This window comes from Nicotiana sylvestris, chromosome 6 (assembly GCF_000393655.2).
Source record: "Nicotiana sylvestris chromosome 6, ASM39365v2, whole genome shotgun sequence".
Classification (NCBI taxonomy): Eukaryota; Viridiplantae; Streptophyta; class Magnoliopsida; order Solanales; family Solanaceae; genus Nicotiana; species Nicotiana sylvestris.
This window is the reverse complement of record NC_091062.1, coordinates 58,279,857-58,295,352: the sequence shown is the minus strand read 5'-3', so window position 1 is coordinate 58,295,352 and position 15,496 is coordinate 58,279,857. Positions and strand designations below refer to the sequence as shown.

Sequence of the window (15,496 nt, the reverse complement as noted above, 5' to 3'; positions counted from 1 at the left end):
GGCTACAGTGAGCTTTGTATAACATAGAGAAACTGTCTGCTCTTCTTGTTTTCATTGGCTTAATCCTAAAGACTTATCCATTCTTGTCACCTTTTTCACTCGCCTTTCCTCATCCTTACTCATGTTTCCTTAAACTTTTGTCGCTCTACCATACTTTAGCTTGCGACCTATACATATCCATTTATAAACTTTCCTTCAACTTACTTGCACCATAGATTTCCTTATGTTGTCCTAGAATATCAAGCGAGACATAACATCGTCTATAACTATTCTTTACTCTCATAATCAGGCTTTTCGATACCTAGACCATAGGTTGGAAGGTATGCTACTGACGCTGCTACTATCATTCCTGGATATTGAATCCCCGCGCTTCTAACCTTCTATCCCAAATATGGAATCTTCTCAACCTTCTGCTTCTGAGTGTCTCGTACATTGTTCACCTTTACCTTGCTTTCCTTAAAGCCTCACATCACATCTTCTATCTCTTTCATAACCTTCCCTCTACATATGTATAATTCATATTCACAACGTGAAGTTCTATTATAATACTTGCACCTCTGGTGTATATACAATTTAGTGAGACCTTTATACTGACTTCTTATAAGGCTGGTAGTTCTTCTAACTGGCATTCTTGTAGAGCCATTATAGATTATGGTTGTTGTACTATCCCTCTCGTATCTCTGATTTTAAGGGAGATCCTACAATGTTCTCGATCACGATGTTTCTATTTTTTTGGGTCCAATAATCAAACTCCTGATTTACTTGGGTGATGTAATTCTTTAGTTTCCTCCTCCTTTTGATCGGCCTTTACGTAGGCTTAAGCTACCTTACGACATGTGGCTCATGGTATCAGTTATTACCTTAGCCTTTCATGGGCGTTATGGAATATCCATGACACAATCTCTTAACAATTCATTCCTTTGTCTATGCCCTGGGCTCAATTCTTTCTTTTAACTTATACCGGAGTCTTCTATGGTTGTATGATTATCATCAAATATGCTGCCTGGATAATGCTCCAAAATCTTGAGTGTATCCATAACGTACTAACTCTGGATCATTGATCGAATAATTATTTCGTTTCATCTTAGCTTTCCTTTAACGTAAGCTATTACTTTTCCTAGTCTTTTTGTCCCCTTGTTGCGTCCATACTTAGCTTATCTTAGTGCCCACACTTGCCAGAGTTTTCATACAACTCATATGATCTCGAATATTACTTTTAATTCTTACTTCCCGTTCATTAGCCACGGTAGGTGCCATTTTCCTTTGGAATGCTTACAATATTATTATGAGATTGTTGTTACATGACCATTTCCTCTTTAGGTCGTTGTGCTTAGGTTGAAGCCTTCTTTCTTATCTTCTCAGCTAGCCATTCGTTGTAGTACTTACGGAGAACCCTTGACTCTCGTAAAGCTGTGAGCTTATTACGGACCTTTTTGATGTCCTTACTTGCATATAATCATCCGTAGTTGCTTACTTCCATGCCCTTGTGCTTGTATGGTTGCTTCTGAACTAATATTTTGACTGCCTTCCCAGTGACACTTTCTTTTATCCCCGCAACACTCATACGATACATTTAACTACCCCGACTCTTGTTTGAATATATCTCAAGTATTATAATGATATTCTTCGAGGCTGAATTCTCCATGCTGGGTTCTACTATGTTTATCTTACACGATCTGATGACTCATCTGTAACCTCCTATTTAACCATAACTGGGATCTTCCTAACCAATTACTAACTACTCGTTGGCCCATTCTCATATCAATATTCCTCGTAATCTTTCTTGGGTTATTTCCTTTGTCTTAACTTACGTCTCGCACTAGCTCCTTATTTATTAATAATATCTCGGGCAGGAACCTTTACTTCCTCTCCTTGATGTCGTGCTTGCATAATATTTTTGAATCGTAGCGTACCTGTAAGATTTGGATAAGTGCCATCTCATTCCTCTTTCATTTATCGCATCCTTCCTTTACCATTCCATAGTCACTAGAACCACTTAATTCTGACTTAATATCACATCACTCCATATTCCTCCTTTAGGGGTGTACTAAGAGCTGAAGCCACGAGGATCTACCTATAGATGTATTACCTCTTCATCTTTGGCATCGTTTCTCGACATCAATGATCCTTACTCGCATTGCGGCAATCCTTCTATACCAAGGATGACAAATTCCCTTACTCGCGAGGGTGACACTTAATGTAACTGGTACATACAGTCCCTTAAGCTTAACTTTGCTAACATTGCTTGCTTTAGGGAAGTGTCTTCCTGAACGACCATTGATAATAGGCTAGATTTATGCAATTTGGCGATTGTTTATGCCCCAGCTTGATTATGTTTCATTGTGATAATATAGTTAAATGATGATAAATTGGCTCTAATTGTGAATTTCATACGTTGCAGGAGTGAGTAGCACGTATGAGGACTTAAAGTTGTGATTGGAGCTAAATTAAAGCAAGAAAAGCCCATAGGAGCTGAGTACATGGGAAGACTAGAAAAAGAAGAGATGAAATGAAGACCTGGACTAGCGCGGTCACTAGCGCGACCGCACTAGCCCAGATAGTCGAGGCAGAATGATAGGGCATATGCGCGGTCACTAGCGCGTCCATTAGTGCGACCGCGCTAGCCCAGTTCCAGAAAATTAAATTTCAGGGGTAAACTTGGAAGTTCGGGGGTAAATCCACTTAACCTATAGAAGGTCTAGCTCGCCCAAAGATTCACTATCAAGGTTTTCATAGCTTAGTTCAAGGCAAGGAGAGGCAAGAGGCAAGGAGGATAATTCAACATCGAGTTCTTCCTTTCTTCTTTTTGTTTTTACGATTTGTGATGAAGTTGAATATTGTTATGATGAATACTAGTATGAGTAGCTAAATATTTAGTCTAAGATTTTGATGGAACCTATTGAAGGATGAACGTCTTGTTATGTTAATATAGTTTGCCCAGTTTAATCTCTATTTGTTCAACTATGTTCTTGTTGTAGTTAATTGATAGGATCCTCAATTAGCTGTGCCTATTTAGTGTGTATAACTCGGGAAAGAGTGCATATTTAGGTAATTATTGAACAACACCACTCCCAAAGTATATAAGAATCAATAACTGAGGGTTTAAAGGCGGGATTAGGGATAACGAAGCCTTGGGTGCAATCTGAAGTGAGCTGTAATAAACAAAGCCAGCTAGCGTATCTCGGGAGAGTGCGTCTAGTAAATTATCGTGATTACTCGGGAGAGATTTACGGTAATAGGAATGCTCATAATTGATAGAGATGATTAGGCAATTCTATGTGAAACATAACCGGAATGGATTCCATCAATAGGGGAAATCATAACCTTAGAACATTCTCTTGATTGTTTACAACTTAATCATAGTTAGTTTTCAGTTGCTTATTTACATTCATTCTTAGTTAGTAGAAACATCCTCAATTGTTATTCAGAACGTCTGGGAAGTTGATTCCGTAGAATTTAGTAAGTCTAACGAGAGTAATTGATAGGTTAATTCCTTGTGGGTTCGACTCTAGGCTAAATACTCAGATTATATTTGCAACGTCCGCGTGTCCTTTTTATAAGGCATAGTTGGGGGTGATCGAATTTTGGCGTCGTTGTCAGATTATATTTGCAGCGTCCGCATGTCCTTTTTATAAGGCATAGTTGGGCGTGATCAAATTTTAGCATCGTTGTAGTATAGTGGTATGTATTCCCGCCTGCCACGCGGGTGACTCGGGTTCGTTCCTTGGTAACGACGCCAAAATTCGATCATGCCCAACTATGCCTTATAAAAAGGACACGCGAACGTTGCAAATATAATATGAGTATTTAGCCCAGAGTCGAACCCACAAGGAATTAACCTATCAATTACTCTCGTTAGACTTACTAAATTCTACGGAATCAACTTCCCAGACGTCCTGAATAACAATTGAGGATGTTTTTACTAACTAAGAATGAATGTAAATAAGCAATTGAAAACTAACTATGATTAAGTTGTAAACAATCAAGAGAATGTTCTAAGGTTATAATTTCACGTATTGATGGAATCCATTCCGGTTATGTTTCACATAGAATTGCCTAATCATCTCTATCAATTATGAGCACTCCTATTATCGTAAATCTCTCCCGAGTAATCACGATAATTTACTAGACGCACTCTTCCGAGATACGCTAGCTGGCTTTGTTTATTACAGCTCACTTTAGATTGCACCCAAGGCTTCATTATCCCTAATCCCGCCTTTAAACCCTCAGTTATTGATCCCTCATATACTTTGGGAGTGGTGTTGTTCAACAATTACCTAAATATGCACTCTTTCCCGAGTTATGCATACTAAATAGGCACAGCTAATTGAGGATCCTATCAATTAACTACAACAAGAACATAGTTGAACAAATAGAGATTAAACTAGGCAAACTATATTAACATAACAAGATGTTCATCCTTCAATAGGTTCCATCAAAACCTTAGACTAAATATTTAGCTACTCATACTAGTATTCATCATAACAATATTCAACTTCATCACAAATCGTAAAAACAAAAGGAAGAAAGGAAGAACTCGATGTTGAATTATCCTCCTTGCCTCTTGCCTCTCCTTGCCTTGAACTAAGCTATGAAAACCTTGATAGTGAATCTTTGGGCGAGCTGGACCTTCTATAGGTTAAGTGGATTTATCCCCGAACTTCCAAGTTTACCCCTGAAATTTAATTTTCCGGAACTGGGCTAGCGCGGTCACGCTAATGGACGCGCTAGTGACCGCGCATATGCCTTATCATTCTGCCTTGACTATTTGGGCTAGTGCGGTCACGCTAGTGACCGCGCTAGTCCAGGTCTTCTTTCATCTCTTCTTTTTCTAGTCTTCCCATGTACTCAGCTCCTAGGGGCTTTTCTTGCTTCAATTTAGCTACAATCACAACTTTAAGTCCTCATATGTGCTACTCACTCCTGCAAAGTGTGAAATTCACAATTAGAGCCAATTTATCATCATTTAACTATATTATCACAGTGAAACATAATCAAGCTGGGGCATAAACAATCGCCAAATTACATAAATCTAGTCTATTATCAACACCCCACACTTAAATCATTACTAGTCCTTGAGCAATCCACCACACTCTATATAGGTTCCTTCACTAAGCATTATTCCCTAACACATCACACCAAGAACAAATCACATAAGTTATGCCTAGTAGTGAACAATCTTCGCCTCAAAAGTCGACTCTCACGTGCCGTGCATTATTCTACTTACTCAAATTACTCTAGACAGAAGTCAAGACTTGCCTTTCCTTCATGAATCACATGCCCTTACATCACACAAGAGAGTAGTTCCATATATAATGATATTTAGAACACTTAGGAACTTAGATAGACAAAATTCGCTCACTCTCAAAAAGAACATTCATATGCCACAAAGATGTACCATAGGCTTGCCCGTAGTGTACTACTCTACTAATCGAGTCCACTCAGTCTAAGATCAATAGGACTTAACTTTGTTGTAATGTAGGCTAAGGACGGGTATATTTGGAAATAGTGACTAACCTCCCTAAGCATTTTTAATATAATTACATTAACCTTCAAAACCATACTTATGTCAACCAAACACTCCACCACTTTTTATTTACAATATCCCCATCCATTAGGTGCAATTGTAACAAACCACCACTATCGATTACTACATTTATTCTTTTTTTTTCAGTGGTGCTTATTCTTTTACTTTTCCAAACACTGCACCTTTTTTTTCTTCTATTTCAACGGTTCCACTCAAAAACCAAACCACCACCCCACACTTTTGCTTTTGCATGATTTCTATACCATTCAAGTGCTTATGGGAGGTAAAGGGGTTCAAACAGATGTGCATTCAAACAATTGGGTAAGGTTCGCAATGTGGTTGCTAAAGAAACATGCTTATAGGCTCAACGGGGTTGACTACGATGTATTACAGTTAGGTGGGTTTACTTTATATGTCTGGCTCAACAAAGAAATGCCTATATCACTTCTAAGACTGAATGAAACTACTATTTTGCTTTGCAAATACACGGGGCAAGTTCTAGGCATCAAATGTGAATCATGGAATACAGTAAAACTCACACACACATGGCATATGACTCATTCCAGATTGGTTTATCAAGACACTCTCTTCTGAGTATTCAAGTCAGTGACAAACATATAATTTTAAGGCACTTTAGCAAGAATCAACCACTGAGACTAAGCGTTACACTCTAGTGTCAATTGTGTTCAGGTGTATCAACGCTAGAGGTTTCTCTTTCGAATTCAGCTCGTAGCCCATCAATCCTAACTAAAACTAAAAAAACAAACTAAACAAAAACTACCTACACCCGGTTCAAGCTAAACCTTTGGAAAAGAACCGTGGCCAAAAGAAAAACCAAGGGGGAGTTACTACACTATCTAAAAATAAAAAAATCTTTTTTGGTCTTTTCTCTAGACTTACTTCCCTCAAGAAAATTGTCTAAAGGATCCGTCATCAGGAAGAGTCTCCATATTCCCTTTTTTCTAATCGACTTAGTCCCTCAAGAACCCTGCCGAAAGAGATCCATCGTCGGGACAAGCCACTTACCTACTTTAAACTTACCTAATGAAACTATTACTCAAAACACCAAAAACAATCAAAGCAAAACAAAGAAATATCAAACAGTCAAATTGTTACAAATACATACATACATTGAAGTATCCCCCACCCCACACTTAAAATGTAGACATGTCCTCATGGCATAAAAATTTAAAGAACAGTGAGGTAAAGGAACTTCCCTGAAATATCATTCCTGATCGAAGACGGTGTCTGGGTTCACATTGCAAGCACGACCCAAAGCTCTCAACCAGCCTAAGAATTTCTTCTCCGACTTCACCTACCGGTCAGCTACTGCATCTACGCGGGCACCCAAATCAGTGACTAAGGTATGCAACCCAGCCACCTCCTGCTCCAAAGCAGTGAAACGGGACACCCTGGCAGCTCTAGAAGATGTTGCAGTCCCAGATGGTGCTGCAGCTGCTGCACTTTACTCATGGGCCTGTGGTTCGGCCCCCACGTCCTCCTGCTCGGCCTCCTCTTCCTCCAAGTCATCAGAGCTACTACTATCCTCCCCACCTGCTGATGCCGACTCCTTACCCGTGGTTACCTTGTCAGCCCGAAACTTGCGATCTTTTGGCACCAGCCCATCCACCGCCAGATTTTCCAACACCCGAGCTTACCTGCAAATTTTAGTGATCAAAGAAGGGAAAAAGAATCCATACCTTTTGACTAGACAGCGGATGAACATCTCCTCCTGAATCACTTTGGCCACGTTGAAGTTGTGACCATTGATGAAGCACCAAAACAAGGCCGCTCGGGGGCTATTCACTTCCGTAGTGTTGAGGGACGGGATCAGACGATTGTTGATAATATACAACCAGCACTTCCCTTCAGAGGTTAGTGCCGAGGAGTGAAATTTCTCACCGTACTTCATCCAGATCACCTCCTTCCCGAGTACACGGATCGTTTCAAATAACATCGCCCACTGCGTGTATTTTCTGCCATACATCTCATAAAAGTCTTCATATGGGTCCACAGGAGGGGGCAGCTGGTACATCGTCCATATAGCCTCAACAGAGGCATCCACCGTTTTTCTGCGCACAGTGACTATACCATTGACATGCTCCTTCACATTGGCGTAAAATTCTCTAACAACCATTACATTGCCCTAGCCCGGCTCGTCAATGAAAGTTTGCAACCCTCGCCTCACCAGCTCAGTGTACATGTAAGGGTAGTATAGCTGAACCGATCCTACGTCAATTTCCCTCTCCGGAATCGGCTTTTTAGAGGCCTTATCCACAAAGCGGTCCTGAGCCTTGGCAGAGACAAACATGTTACTATCAAAAGAGCGGGCAGGGGCTACCCCGCGTGCCCTAGACGAGCCAGCTTGGCTGCTAAAAGAGGCATTTGTGGCGCGACATTTTCGAGATGGAGCCATAGTACCTGGAAAATGGGAGAACATTAGCATAGCCCAACACAAACTTGTGACACAATACGGTTACTCAGACTTCACATGCATAAGTGGTCACAACTACACAATTACGTTCATAGAGGCATTTACACAAACACCTTATGGGCGTTATACACTCACACCCCATTTCACACATGTTCCAACCTTAACATCACTACAATATCCTCCAAAATCATATACGAAGTGAAGCTACACTCCACCAATCTTACCACCACAAACACTACAACATATGTTACCAATTCTACTTATCAAAAAAAAAACTACATAAATGCAAAACTAAAAACACACGAAATTCTGAAGAAAAAAAATGAAAGAAAAATGGAACAAGGAACTCATACCTACAGTGATAGATTGTGGGGAGAAGAGAAGAAAAGTAGAGGGGAATGTGGCTTGAGACTTGGGAAAGTGAGGTTGGGAATTTTGAAGAGGATGGGAGTTGAAGAAGAGGGGAGTCTTTGAAGAAGAAGGGGGTTTAGGGTTGGGGGATTTGCTTGAATCGGTAGGGGATTTGGGATTGAAGATGGGGGTTATTAGATAGGGGGCGGGGGTAATTTAGACTATAGTAAAAGAAGTTAACAAAAAAATTAAAATAACAAAACAAAATGCATCAGATTTTGGGCGGGACTAACGCGGTCGTAGCGCAGTACGAGTGCGACCATGCTAGTCCAGGCAGAACACTAGGCGATATGCGCGGCCACTAGCGCAGCTTGTAGCGCGGTCGCGCTAGTATTTTTGAGCTGAGGTAGAACACTTGCCCATATGCGTGGCCACTAGCATGGCCTGTAGCGCGGGCGCGCTCCTAGGCATGATTTTGTCATATTTTTCACCTGTTCTTACCACTTTCGATGGCCTTATCACCCGCCCATTGTCACCTGCACTAGTTAGTACTTCCCAAAACTAACAATAAACAACTACTACTATCGTTGGGTTGCTTCCCAACCAGCACCTTAGTTAATGTCGTGGCACGACAATTACAACAATTCAATGGGTTGCCTCCCATGCAGCGCCTAATTTAACGTCGCAGCACGATGCAGACAAGCGCATTTAAGGCTCGCTCGACCTCTGAGGTTCCATCAGGTGGATCTCTAACACTTCCTTTGGTTTTTTCATGCCTATGTATCACTTCAATCTCTGCCCATTGACTCTAAATATGTGAGAGTCTTTCTCTGAGGCAATCTCTACAGCTCCTGAAGGGAATACTTCAACCACTCGAAATGGACCAGACCATCGTGACTTAAGCTTACCCGGGAATAGCCTTAATCTTGAATTATAGAGCAGTACCATGTCCCCAGGTTTGAAATGTCGCTCAACAATGTTCTGGTTGTGCAACCTCTTCATTCTTTCCTTTTACAACCTTGTGCTCTCAAAAGCAAGATGTCGGAACTCGTCAAGCTCATACAATTCAGTGATTCTAGTTGTGCCCGCAGCCTCAATATCTAGGTTCAGCTGCTTCAGTGCCCACCAAGCTTTATGTTCAAGTTCCACTAGCAAGTGGTAGGCCTTACCGAACACCACCTTTTATGGTGACATACCAATTGGTATTTTAAAAGCAGTTCTATAAGCCCAGAGTGCATCATCTAGCTTTTTCGCCCAATCAGTTCTTGTGGCATTCACTGTCTTGGTCAATACACTCTTTATCTCTCTATTAGACACTTCCACCTATCCACTTGTCTACGGATGGTATGGTGTTGCCACATTGTGACGCACATCATACTTCGCTAGCAACTTCTCAAAGGCTCGATTACAGAAGTGGGTGCCTCCGTCACTGATAATCGCTCTCGGGGTCCCAAAACGGGTGAAAATATTCTTCTTCAAAAATCCCACCACCACTTTTGCATCATTAGTGGGCAACGTTGCAGCTTCTACCCATTTGGACACGTAATCCACAGCAACAAGTATGTACTTATTGCCAAAGGAACTGACGAAGGTTCCCATGAAGTCAATCCCCCAGACATCAAACACTTCCACCTCTTGAATCGGGTTCATGGGCATCTCATGGCGACGGGAAATGTTCCCTGTTCGCTGACATTCACTGCAACCCTTTACCCATTGGTGCGCATCTTTAAACACTATAGGCCAAAAGAAACCAGCCTCTAGAACTTTTGCAGCTGTTCTGACTCCTCCAAAATGCCCTCCATACGCCGATGCATGACATGTATGCAAAACAGAAGATTGTTCTATCTCGGGGACACACCTCCGGATCATATTGTCAACACATATTCGAAACAGGTAAGGTTCATCCCAATAATACATGCGGCAATCACGATAAAACTTTTTCTTTTGTATAGAGGAAAGGTCATAGGGAACTATACCGCTGGCCAGGTAATTTGCAAAGTCTACATACCATGACACTTCCTCAAGACTAGTAGCGAGTAGCTGCTCGTTTGGAAAGGTTTCCAGAATGTCCTCAACCTCAACTAAGTTTTCAGCTCCCTCAAGTCGTGATAGATGGTCAGCGACTTGGTTTTCTGTGCCCTTACGGTCACGAATTTCGAGGTCAAATTCTTGCAGTAGCAACACCCAACGAATTAGGCACGACTTAGACTCCTTATTCTTAATCAAGTACCTGAGAGCTGCATGATTAGTGTATACAATTACCTTTGAACCAATCAAGTACAATCTGAATTTATCGAAAGCAAACACCACAGCCAACATCTCCTTCTTAGTCCCAGTGTAGTTCAACTGGGCTCCACTCAGCGTTCTACTGGCATAGTAGATTGGATGCATTAGCTTGTGTTTCCGTTGTCCCAACACTGCCCCCACTGCATAGTCACTGGCATCACACATGAGTTTGAATGGTTGCTCCCAGTCGGGGGCAACAATGATGGGTGTTGTGACTAGCCTCTTTTTCAACTCCTCGAATGCTACTCTGCAATCATTAGAAAACAAGAAAGGGTGATCTTTTTCTAACAACTTACAGAGAGGGTTGGCAATTTTTGAGAAGTCTCTTATGAATCTCCGGTAGAAACCGACATGCCCAAGGAAGCTCTTGATTGCCTTGACTGAATTTAGAGGTGGAAGCTTTGCTATCATGTCAACTTTAGCGCGATCTACCTCAATTCCTTTACTTAACACCCGGTGCCCCAAGACATGCCCTCTTGTACCATGAAATGGCACTTCTCCCTATTAAGAACCAGGTTAGTCTCAATACACCATTTCAGCACACGAGTCAGATTTATAAGGCACTCATCAAATGGGTTCCCCACCACTGAGAAATCATACATGAATACCTCCATTATGTCCTCTACCATGTCAATGAATATGACCATCATGGACCTTTAGAATGTGGCGGGTGCATTGCATAGGCCAAAAGGCATCCTCCGAAAGGCATAAATGCCATATTGGCAAGTGAATGATGTCTTCTCTGATTGTACCCTGAGTACCCATCCAGAAAACAGAAGTGTGACCTCCCTGCCAATCTGTCTAACATCTGATCAACGAAGGGAAGTGGGAAGTGGTCTTTCCGGGTGGCCAGATTTAACTTTCTGTAGTCCATGCAAATTCTCCAGCCCGTGACGGTTCTTGTTAAAATCAGTTCATTGTTATCTTTCTTATCACCGTCATGCCACCCTTCTTAGGCACACATTGCACTGGGCTAACCCAGTTGCTGTCAGAGATTGGGAAAATGATTCCCGCATCTAACCACTTTATCACTTCTTTCTTCACCACTTTCTTCATGTTGGGGTTCAGCCTTCTTTGGTGTTCCTTGGAAGGTTTGTGTCCCTCTTCTAGCAGAATTTTATGCATACAATAGACGGGGCTGATCCCCTTAATGTCTGCCATGGTCCACCCAATGGCAGTCTTACACTCCTTGAGTACCTGCAAGAATTGTTGTGCCTGCACATCTAACAAACTAGATGAGATAATCAGGTCCAAGGAACTCATACCTGAGATGGGTGGGTAGTGGCTTCAATTCCAGCTTTGGTGGTTCTTCGATGGATGGCTTGGCTGGAGGGGTTTCTCTATTTTCTAAGTGCAACGGCTCAAATTCAAGAGTTCTATCCCAGAACCCTCTGCCCTCTAACGCCAATACCCATTTTGCCAGTTCTTCTCCATTCACCTCATCTAAATTCATTAGACATGCAGCAAGAGGGTCCTCAATAGTCAGCATCTCATCATCAGTTTCTACGATTACATCCACGGCATCAATAAGAGAGCAATTGGCGAATTCACTTGGTCGCCTCATAGATTTCTGCACATTGAATGTTATCTCTTCATCGTTCAATCTCATCTTGAGCTCCCCAGTCTCACAATCAATGAGAGCTCTCTTAATGGCCAAGAATGGCCTTCCCAAAATTATGGGAATTTCTTCATCCACCTTGCAGTCTAAGATCACAAAATTTGCAAGGAACACAAATTTCCCCACCTGAATCAACACATCATCCAGGATACTAGAGGGTCTTTTTATAGTCCTGTCAGCCAGCTGCAACAACATAGAGGTGGGTCTAGCTCTTCCAATCCCCAGCCTCTTATAAATCGACGGGGGCATAAGATTTATGCTGGGTCCTAGATCACAAAGTGCCTTAGCAAAAGCAAAATTACCAATAGTGCAGGGAATTGTAAAGCTCCCTAGGTCAGATAGCTTCTCCGCAATTGGTCTAGTCACCACTGCACTGTAGGTTTGAGTAAGAGTCACCGTGGCCAAGTCTTGGAAATCGAATTTTCGGGACATTAAGTCCTTCATTATTTTTGCATACCTAGGCATCTTTTTCAAAGCATCTATCAATGGAATATTTACCTGGATTTGTTTCAGCATCTCCAAGAATTTCTTGTATTGCTCCTCTTTTTGGTACTTAGCCAGCCTCTGAGGGAATGACGCGGGAGGTCTCTTCTTCCCAATGATTTAGGACTGCTCTTTATCAGCTGCCACCTCAACTACTTGTTTCTGGGCTGTCTCAGTTTCTTTCTTAGTCTCAATTTGAATGTTATGTTCTTCCTGGGCAGGCTGGACTGTCACCTCTGTCAGTTTCGTTGACTCATCTAGCTCAATGGGCACTGGTATGAGTGTCTCAGCCTGTCTGCTTTCTCACGCCCTCTCTTGCTCCACATCTAAATCTCTGTCATTCCGTAGACTCACTACCATCAGCTGCTTCGGGCCTTGATCTTTTGGGTTTATTTGAGTGTCTGCAGGTAATGTCCCATGAAGATGATTGTTTAGAGACATCGAAATTTGGCCCATATGCACTTCAATATTCTTGATAGCTGAATCATGTGCATCTACTATTTTCCTAATTTTTGCATTAGACCCAATAACCTGTTGCTTCATTGCCTCAAGTCGAGCAAACCCATCTTCATGTCGTCCACCATGCTGCTGCTGAGGAAGGTGATACTCCTGCTGCTGATTTTGATTATTATATCCCTATAGCTTTGGATAAGGTGCCATATTATTAAGAGGTCTCATACCTCCCATGTTTCTATTGTTGAACTGGCATGTATGGCTGATTTTGTTGGCCCCAATTCTGACCACCCTGTCTCTGGCCTCCATAATTAGACACATAATTCATGTCTTCAGGGTAGTGATGATGATCATGTTCTGCATTCCACTTGTTACCAATTGGCTGACTAATGCAAGATGTGCACAAGCCCCGTTGGTAGTATCTACGATGTGTACCTGCTGCTTCTGCCCTGACTCTTCCACCTTTTTTGGTGAGTATACTCATCTGTGTCAATATGGTGGCTATATTTTCAGCCATAGAGTTGGATGGACCTAAGGGCACTGAGTGAACCACTGGAGTGATAGGTGCATTCCTGGTTGTCCATCCCGAATTCTGTACCATCTTATCAAGCAAACTCTGGCTTTTTCTCCATGTTTTGCTCAAAAATGCTCCACCAGCTGAAGCATCAACATTACCCTTCACGCCATCTGCCAAACCCATATAAAACCGCTGCCCCAACATCTGATCTGGAATCCCGTGGTGCGGATATATAACCAACATCCCTTTGAATCGTTCCCATGTTTCTTGCAGTGTCTCCATTAGTCTCTGTTTGAAACTCAGGATTTCATCAATTTGTTAGGCAGTCTTGTTGGGTGGATGGAACTTGTTCACAAATTGCTTGACTAACTCCTCCCAAGTTGTTATGGAATTTATGGGGAGTGAGTTTAGCCAGGTCTGAGCAGCTCCTGTCACTGAGAATGGAAACAATAACAACTGCAGATTGAAAGGAAGTTCTTCAGGTGTTGCTGAGGATCTTCGATTTGTGACCCCGAAAATAGTCCCTTATTTTGCAACAAGTGCAACATGTTGTTCGTGATTTGAAATGACTCAGCCTGTATATGCGGGACTAAAATCGCTGTGACCAAGTTCTCTGCTGTGGGTTGTACCCAGTCATATAACGCAGCCTCTAGCACAAGAGGTGCCACTGGCGCTATCGGCGCAGCTGGGTCAACTATGTGATCCCCCATGTCTGGTTTGAATTATTCAGTTGTTTGTTTTTCCGGCTGGCCCAATTCAAGGCCTTGAAAACTTTCTTGGGATCTGATAATGCTTCAAATATTTCACCAGTTCTCGATGAGTTTCTAGGCATGCACCTGTACAACCAAGTCAACAAACGTTAAAATTTCGATGTTACCAATTACAAGTTGTTATTCTTCCTCTTCTTGAAAAGGACTCTGAATTTCTCATGAATCTTCTTCTGTTGTCCATCCTATTATTGCCGGAACACGAACTAAAATTCTCATAATGCTGACTATTATCAAATCACTCAGTCCCTAATTCATATTTAGTTTATCTTGTTCACCAGTCCATATAAATTTTTATTACTCTGGGGTCTAACTTTTTCTCTTGGTAATCGCACTAGAGTTGCGAACTTATTTCTCGAAATGAGGATATGACTTTATGGCATATATTCTTTTATTGTCTCAAGGCCTGTCATCTTTTGTCTTTTCCTTCACTTGACTGTAAACTCTATAATACTGTCATCATTTTTTTTTACCTACCGTTATCATCCGTGTATCACATCTTACTCATAATGCTTCATTAACTCTCTTCTTATCTCCCGCTAATTATCTATGTCTACTGCTTTACTCTGAAAACTAGAACAAAACATTCTTTTGCTTTTGGATCCCCTTACTCTATCCCTTGGTTCTTTCAATTGCCTAACATTCTTTCTTTACTGGGGGCGGAAGCCACACTAAGGTAATATTTATTCCTTCAAGGCCTCTAGTGCTCATATCTAGCTTTAATATTTTAGGGTGCACCATTTAGGTGTCTCACGAGGAGATCTACTAGCACACTTGCAATATCCTTCGGAAATGTCAACTAACACAAACAATCCATTCACCATTTTTGTTTACTCTAACCCCAGCCAGGTTCTGGTATTCCGTCCTTTTCTTAAACTACACCAGTTAGCCCCTATTGGGCATAACTGAGATGAGTACGACCAATTGTACATATCTCTGTTACTGTTGAGGGTAACTCTTAATGCTTATATTTTTCTGCCAGAACTGTAATACTGATAATCTTCTTTAACTGGGTGCCTCGTACCCTTCTTCACCTTGCTTCTTTTACTTCTTGAAAGCA

The 15,496-nt window shown here is 41.7% G+C and overlaps 1 protein-coding gene across 1 annotated transcript; it reads right to left on the bottom strand.

The window, feature by feature from the left end:
• Positions 1-11,829: 11,829 nt before the first annotated feature.
• On the bottom strand, positions 11,830-12,732 carry LOC138870667 (uncharacterized). The gene is made up of 2 exons (XM_070148494.1): positions 12,175-12,732; positions 11,830-12,072 (listed from the first exon to the last, which is right to left on the bottom strand). Exons 1-2 carry the CDS (start codon positions 12,730-12,732, stop codon positions 11,830-11,832), a joined length of 801 nt encoding a protein of 266 aa, XP_070004595.1.
• Between the last annotated feature and the right edge of the window lie 2,764 nt (positions 12,733-15,496).